The sequence below is a fragment of the Cervus canadensis genome, chromosome 3 (assembly GCF_019320065.1).
Source record: "Cervus canadensis isolate Bull #8, Minnesota chromosome 3, ASM1932006v1, whole genome shotgun sequence".
NCBI classification, from domain to species: domain Eukaryota; kingdom Metazoa; phylum Chordata; class Mammalia; order Artiodactyla; family Cervidae; genus Cervus; species Cervus canadensis.
Window position 1 is genome coordinate 100,113,363 of NC_057388.1, and position 8,632 is coordinate 100,121,994.

The 8,632-nt window shown below is 49.8% G+C and overlaps 1 gene segment (V, D, J or C); it reads right to left on the bottom strand.

Annotated features, from left to right (window-relative positions):
- Positions 1 to 715: 715 nt before the first annotated feature.
- Positions 716 to 1,389, bottom strand: LOC122437864. The segment is given in 2 exon segments: positions 716 to 1,254; positions 1,341 to 1,389. Coding segments are annotated over 2 exon segments (588 nt in total).
- Positions 1,390 to 8,632: the final 7,243 nt, after the last annotated feature.

The window sequence follows — 8,632 nt, forward strand, 5'->3', positions numbered from 1 at the left end:
GAGGATCTCAAGTGAATCTGCCAGCAAACATGTGTTCCAATACTATTTCTGATTAATCAGATGTATATATTTCCAGATTGTGTATTTAAATTGAGCATTATCAAATTCTAGATAAAATTTTTATAAAGAAGTTTTAGAAACATGATCTCATCTATTTCTGCACTTATAAAATTTTGATATAATGGGGGTGATGTATGATATATTTTGACTTTAAGAAGATTTTGATGAGGGCTCCAGGTGGTGGCAACCTGGCCTTGGTAAGATGAGATGCTAAGGAAGTTAGGGCGGGCGGGCGGTGGGAGAACACACAAAGATCATCTGTCCCCCTGAGATGAACTCCCATGAGTTTTTGGATGATTGGTGATTAACTGAAATTGATTTCTCTTTGATGATTCCATCCAGCTTGCTCAAAGCAGAGCACGTGGAGGGGCCACTTTAGAAGCCTCCCTGCGAAATGAGAAGGGACCTGAGGCAGATGAGGGAGGAGCCTGTGGCTATGGGAGAGAGGGCCAGGGAGCTGATGCAGAGAGGTGGGGAGAGGAATGTCCTGCCTGCCTGGGAAAGGTGGGCAAGAGAAGAGAGCATGTGAGAGTCAGGCTGGGGGAGAACCTTCCAGAGAGACATTGATGAAGTGCCTGAGGTAAGACAGGAGGGCCTATTTAAATCTAATTTACCAACATCCTTCCCTCCTAGAGGTCTCAGGCTCAGGTGATGACTAGGAGTCAGAGCTGGGGAAGCATCTTCCTGGTTCACAGGGAGGATGCAGCGGAAAGACAGAGACCGATTGTGGACCCATGGCCCCGAGGCGTGGGAGTGAGGTTGGGGCAGCGTTGTCCACACACCCAGGGTCACACTGCAGGCACGTGGCCCACAAAGGCCCAAGGTTTCTGGTGCTGGGAGCCTGATCGTGGGCACCTAGTACTTTTTGCACAGAGAGGAGGTGGCCATGCAGTGCCGTGGAGTAACTGCTGGCACAGAAGTACACAGATGTCTGGTTGCGGATGGCAGACTTCAATGTCAGAGGGAAGTTCTCTTTGTTTGATCTGGAGATGCTGTAACCCTCGGGCACATCTCCTGGCTCGCTACTGGGCACACCAGCTGAGTAATAGATCAGCCTCAGCCCGTGTCCCAGGTCTTGTCGGTACCAGTACATGCGATCATGACCCAAATCCTGAGTACATTTCAGTGTGTTGCTGTGTCCTGTCCTCACGACCTGGAATGTGGGGTCTTGAGTGACACCAGTGTGGACCGCCCCTGTGGAGAAGGAGGACCGATGCTGCAGTCAGAGCAGACATGCTCAGTGCTGGCACCCCCAAGGGGACCCTGCCCCCAGGACTCACCTGCCTGCAGGAGACATAAGACCACACAGCCCAGGAAGCAGGGGCTCATGGTGGGAGCGGGGCAGGCAGCGGGCCCTCTGGTCTGAGTGTGGATGAGAGGGGAGAGGGGCTCTCCAGGGAGTCCTTCTGAGATGTCCCTGTCCCTGCCAGGCCCCAGAGCAGACCTGCCTCATAAGGCGGCCACGCCCTTCCCCCAGAGACTCAAATCAAAGATGAACCTCAGAGTGTCACTTCCTAGACTGGCTGAGAAGAAGTCCAGGGTCCCCAAGGAAGAGAAAGAAATCCAGAGCCCTAGAGAAGGTGAAAGGTGTCTAGGACTCTCAAGGAGCAAAGAACAAACATTTTTTCTACATTGCTTTGGTTAGTCAATAGAGGGACCTATCTTGCTGGAGGACATGTTTCTCCTTACTAATGTAACTAATCATCTAACTAATCTTGTTATCTTAAGATGTATTTTGTGTAAGTGTGTTTGGTGAGACCTTTCTATTGTCAGTTCTAATCTTGTTAATTTAAGATGTATGTTGTGAATGGGTCTGATAAACTATATAAGGCCTTGATAAGACTAGCAAGCGGGGGCACTCTCCCTCCCCCTTTGATGGCTATGTCAGAAGCTTTCCTTGTCCCTTTTTATATGTTAAAAAAACTCAGCTACACAAAATCTCTTGAATGATCAAGACTGGTCCCTGGTCTTGAAGCTAAATCGTCTTCGGAAATCATGAATCCAACACCTTTTAATGGAAGCTATCAAACCTGAGTGAACAGTTCATAACAGGGAGACCCATTCAGCTCACAGGACATAAGCCTTACAAGTTGATGTAATCTTTCCGTGAAAGTGATCAAATTTTTTGTATGTTCTAGTCCAGAGATAATTTTTCATTAACACATATGTTACATTTATTTATCTGCATATTTCTGTAGTTTTAAGTCTTGGGGAAATCCTTCTGGCTTCCTGTTGCCCCTTATGACTCATGTGTCCCAGTAGGACTTCAAGGCCTATTTGCACTGTAATTGCCTGCAGTCCTGAGAAGGTCCCTCCACCTACCATGTTTCTCCAGGTATCTGATCCTACCCTTATCACAAGCTCATCAACACTGAGGAATTGTTTGGTCTGTTTCTTATCAATTCACTGGCAGTTGGTCCACCAGCCGAAGGCAGGTACAGCTCCTTCAAGTTCACAGGAGGCCCTGCTTCCCAGGTCTGGGGAGGGAGCAAGCAGATACCCTCAGGCCTGTGACCCACCTTTCTGAATGGAGAGAAGCCTTTTGCCCAGCTCGGATTACTTATTGGCACAAAGGAATGCAGACTTAAGAGGGACATGGAGAGAGATGCAGACTCCAGAATAAACAAAAACTGCTCTGTTTTTATTTGAGAGATTCCTCCATGGGAATACCTCCTTGTGAAGCAGGACCACCATTCACTGAATAAAAGTTCATATCATAGAGCCCCAAATTCTGTCTTGTTACACATGACCCCCATGCATATCTAATTTGTTCTGTAGGGAGACAGTTACATTCGTGGCAAGTCACCACAGGTGTTGAGAAGAGACTTGAGTCAGAGTCCTTGCTATAATAATTATGAATTATGAGATCTGGGCAAATCATGTTCACTCAGATATATAAACAGTTAAAATACTACTTATCTTGCATGATCTTTGTAAGCATTAAAGTATATCAAGAAATGAACATCTGGGGAAGACTGTCTACTCCACCAGAAACTGGGCTTGCCAGGCTGGCAGTCAACACACTCACTACCACTTCCTGAGCTGGGGCAGGAGTGTTTTTGTCCCAGAGGCACCTGATCATGCAGGGCGTTGTCTTGGCTACTGGCACATAGATAAAGGGTGGAATCCGTCAGCTCCAAGGAGCCCAAGTTCAGCTCCAAGCGAAAATCACTGAACTGTTCTCCTGAGAATCGATCTGATATGTTTCCTTTCTCATTAACTTCCCTGTTGTAATACTGAATGAGGAACTGGGGGCCCTGGCCCAGGGCCTGTTGGTACCAGTACACAGAGCGATGTCCAGATTCAGGGGAACATCTCAGCCTCACTTGCTGCTTTCTTGATTTGATCAGGTATTTGGGGGTCTGGGTGAATTCAGAATCCACCAGGCCTGTTGGGGAGCACAAGAAAGCTGAGGGCAGAGCACAGGGAAGCCTCCTGCTGAAGCCCTCATCGACGGGCTTCTATCTCAGGGAAGCAAATACATCTCAGAAGCTCCCACACTGTGTCCAGGAGTCACCTGCTCCCAGGAAGCAGAGAGTCACACAGCAGAGGAGCCTGGCGCCTATGGCAGCATCAGGAACCCAAGACTGCTTCTGGCTGGGGGCGGGTCTCCTAGGGTAAGTGGGGTAAACTGCCCACCCTCCTGCTTCCCTGATTGGAGCATTTGCCTATGACGTCACAGCTGTGTGTTTCTGCAAGTTCCCTACCCACTGTACACCCTGCCAGGACCAAAGTTGAGCCCTCTATACCATTCCTTGCCCTTCACAGACCCTGAACAAGGGGTGGGTGTGAAGGGTGCACCATTCCCATGTCCCCATATGCCCACAACAGAGCTTGTTGTCCTCTGCCTGGCCCTGCCTAACACTCAGCCAGGCACTCACCTGGCTGGGAATCACCAGGCAATCAGCTGACAATCACACAGCCCTCACCAGCCACCCCAACCCCTTCACCTCCACTTTGCTTGCAGCTCCAGGAGACCATCTCCTGGGCACATCCTGAGGATCCAGGCACATCCCCACTTTCCCTGGCAGTGAGGAGTCTGTGCTGGTTCCATGTGTCCTGGAACCTCAGGATCTCAGGGATCTCAAACCTGCTTTCTCAGGCAGGCATGTAGCCAAGGTTCCTTAAAGCTGCCCTCCCCAGGGTGAATCTCCACCCCTCCCAAGTGCCCTGCTTACCGTGGGGCAACAGCGCCTCCTATTGGCCAATGGTCCAGAGTCTCATGAGGCTGCCTTCTGTCTAAAGCAAGAATGTAAACACCCCACACCCCGAATACACACACACACACACACACACAGTTGTTCTACTGTCTTCCCATCCTGGCTGACTTCAGATTGGTCTTCAAATTCCCTCTTAGCCTCTGGAGGTAAAAGACTGTAGAAACCAACATTTCCATTAAGAAGAAAACAATTTCACAGACAGTAGCATGCTGAGGTGGAATCACACAGACCTTCAATACAGACACTCTGATGAGCTCAGGGGAATACAGCCTGGGACACTGCATTCCTTAGATCCCTCTGATTAGTCAGATCCACATATTTCTTGATTGTCTACATAAATTAAATATCACTAATTCTAGGTAATGGATTTATATACAGAGATTATATATTAACCCATTGAATATTAAAGTTATAATCTTTGAAATTAAAAAAGCCAACCGTGCACTGTATTTAACGTAGATGCAGCTGGGCGTGATAGGAGATGCACACTCCGTGTCACACTGCAGACATGTGGCCCTGGGCTCCGAGGCTCCGCGTGCGAGAAGCCTGCAAGGAGCTCTCCTACTTCCAGGTCGCAGGGCTTCCCTCATCTTTTTGCACAGACTGGAGGTGGCCGTGCAGCCGTGGAGTAACTGCTGGCGAAGAAGTACACAGACGTCTGGGAGCTGTTGGCAGACTCCAGCGTGAGAGGGAAGTTCTGTGTGTTTGGTCTGGAGACAATGTACCTGTCAGTCATGTCTCCTTTCTCCGTGGCAGGAGGGATAACTGAGTAATGGATTAGCCTCAGCCTGTGTCCCGGGTCTTGTCGGTACCAGTACATATAGCTATAGCTCAGATCCTGAGTACAATGAAGTGTGACACTCTGTCCTGTCCTCACGACCTGGAATCTGGGGTCCTGAGTGACACCAGCGTGGACCGCCCCTGTGGAGAAGGAGGACCGATGCTGCAGTCACAGCAGACATGCTCAGTGCCGGGACCCCCAAGGGGACCCTGCCCCCAGGACTCACCTGCCTGCAGGAGACAGAAGACCACACAGCCCAGGAGGCAGGGGCTCGTGTCGGGGGCGGGGCAGGTGGAGGGTCCTCTGGTCTGAGTGTGGATGAGAGGGGAGAGGGGCTCTCCAGGGAGTCCTTCTGAGATGTCTCTGTCCCTGCCAGGCCCCAGAGCCAACCTGTCACTAAAGGGGCCACGCCCCCTCCTCCAGAGGCTCAAATCAGAAATGAACCTAAGTGAACAGTTCACATATGACCGACCTAGACAGCATATTAAAAAGCAGAGATATTTACTTTGCCTACAAATGTTCATCTGGTCAAAGCTGTGGTTTTTCCAGTAGTCATGTATGGATGTGAGAATTGGACTATAAAGAAAGCTGAGTGCCGAAGAATTGATGCTTTTGAATGGTGGTGTTGGAGAAGACTCTTGAGAGTCCCTTGGACTGGAAGGAGATCCAACCAGTCCATCCTAAAGGAAGTCAGTCCTGAATATTCATTGGAAGGACTGATGCTGAAGCTGATACTCCAATACTTTGACCACCTGATGCGAAGAACTGACTCATTTGAAGAAACCCTGATGCTGGGCAAGATTGAAAGCAGGAGGAGAAGGGGACGACAGAGGATGAGACGGTGGGATGGCATTGCCGACGTGATGGGTATACGTTTGCATAACCTCCGGGAGTTGGTGATGCACAGGAAAGCCTGGCATTCTGCAATCCAGGGGGTCGCAAAGAGTCAGACACGACCTAGCGGCTGAATGAACTGAACAGTTCACAACAGGGAGACCCATCCAGCTCAATGCACATAAGCCTTACAAGTTCTTGTAAACTTCGTAAAACTGTTCGCAACTTTATGTACATTTTATCCCAGAAATAGCTGTTCATTAATGCATACATTCATTTACTTTATCTACATATTTCTGTGGTTTTGAATATCAGGGAAAATCCTCAGTGCTTCCTGCTGCCCTTTATGACTCACATGTCCCCAATAATCATTCATGTTTCTACTTTGTTAAATTGACAGCAGTCCTGTTCATGTCCTTCCACTCACAATGATTCTGGACCTGTTTCCCCAACCTTAGGGCAGGCTCATCAACACCTGAGGAATCCTTGGGCTCTATTGCTTATTAATTCACTGACTGACAGGGGGCCTGTCAAACGCAGGCTCAGTGCCGTCATGCTCACGTGAGCACGTCTTCTGGTGTCTGAGGGGTGGGGGGGCAGCAGGCCAAACCACCTCAGGCCTGTGGCCCACCTTGCTTTGAGGAGAGAAGCTGGCTGCCCAGCACCACGGGTGACAAGTTGGCACAAAGGAGTCCAGACGTGGAGGGATGTCGGGAGAGATGGCTGAGACCAGGGCAAAGGAGAAAAGCTCTGATTCTACGTGAGACATCCATTGCAGGGGATACTTCCTTGTGAAAGTGTCTGCCATTCAGTGACTGACATCCTAGACCCTAGACTCTATCACACCGCACAGACCTCACATTTAGAAGGACCCTGTACTAGGGGCTATGCTCTGCTGTAGTGATTATCAACTTCTCAGTAATTTCTGAACCTGAATATCATGCACCTGGTCATGAGTGGGTGACCGTGGTGACCTCCTGATGTGCTGGTCTCAGGTCTTGGGTCTGAGGGACTAACTATTCCTGGGGCCTCAGAGACAAAAACACAGAAACTAAAGTCAGAAGCAAGGAATGAGCCCAATGTTGTAGCCACAAAAACAAGCCTTGAATTGGGGCCTGGCAAGTCCATGGGATCCACACCTGTGCTCAGAATGTCTCTGGTCCAAGAGACAGTGGGACCCACAACACAGGAGCCTAGTGCCCAGGCCAGGCCACTGCAGAAAGGGGGACTTCCACAGCAGAGGAAGGATGTCTCGGAGAGACTATCGGATCTATCTAGGCCTGGAAGGCAGGCCGTCACCCTCATCACACTTCCTGAGCTGGGGTAGGAGAGTTTTTGTGCCAGAGGCACCTGATCATGCAGGGCTGTGTCTGGGCTGCTGGCACAGAGATACACGGCTGAGTCTGTCAGCTCCAAGGAGCTCAAGTTCAGCTCAGAGCGAGAGTCACTGAACTGTTTTGCTGAGAATCGATCTGGGAGCTGTGCTTCTCCACTCACTTCCTGCCTGTAATACTGAACGAGGAACCAGGGCCCTGGCCCAGGGCCTGTTGGTACCAGTACACACAGAGGTGTCCAGACACAGGGGAGCATCCCAGGGTCACTCGCTGTCCTCTTGCTTTAATCAGGTATCTTGGGGTTTGGGTGACTCCAGCATCCACAAGGCCTGTGGGGGAAGAAGATGGGGCTGAGAAAGAACGCAGGAGAGAAGCCAATGGTGCCTTGGTTTCAGGCAAAGTCAGGCTAGGAACAGAGATTCTCTCTTGTGCCAAGGACACACCTGCTGCCAGGAGACAAAGAGCCACACAGCAGACGGGGCTGCAGCCCATGGCAGGAGGGGCAGAGCGGTCCGGGGTCTCCTTGCTCAGAGCTCTGCTTCTCTGAGAGCCGGGGTTCTGAGCCTCCTTCCCCTGATTGGAGGTGAGGCAGGGACGTCACTGCACTGATGTCATTGCCTCTGCAGGTTCCCAGGAATCTGACCTCTCATTCCAGGTCAGCTGATCCAGGAACGCTGCTCTGTCCTGCAGTCTCTTAGATGATGTGTGAGCTGGACTGCTGGTCTGGGCGAGGCTGGGTTGATGCCCGACGCCCTTCCCTGTGGCTCCTTCGCGTCTCTCTTCAGGCTGGTGTTTCCCTTTTCTGTTTCTTTCCTACCAAATCCACCTCCATACCCTTCACTTTTTCTGCAACCTCAGAGGCTCCTTCAGCATTGCAGAGTTGAAGTTCATGGCTCCCAGCTGGGACAGCAAGCTTTCAAATTAGTGCCTATGCTAGTCAGGCTTCTAGAGATAAAAACCCCAAATGAAGCTTTCTCTTAACCCTCTTGGTCCCAGGCACTAGCACTGTCCCCTTGCTCTGCCCCAGAATCTTCTGGAGTTTGGCAGTTCCACAGCGTCCCCATGTGGTCTATGTGTGGAAATCAAGATTGTCTGCCCAGATTTTATAGTTATGGGATGTTTTCATATTAGAAAATATTTCACTGTTTGCCAATCGCACTGTGTTTTTGCTTGTTTTGTTTTTCTAAAGAACATACACACAATTAGAAACACAAACTCACAAACCAGCCTTCCTTAGATGATTTATGATTTTGTATTTCAAGAGAAAAGAAAGGTGTTCATGCAAGAAATATTTAATACTTTGGCTTTTAGAAGATTGTGATGAGGGAAATGCTACAAACTTGGGTTAGTTTTTGGTGGTGGTGGTGGTGTTCAATTGCTAACTCCAGTCCAACTCTTTGAGA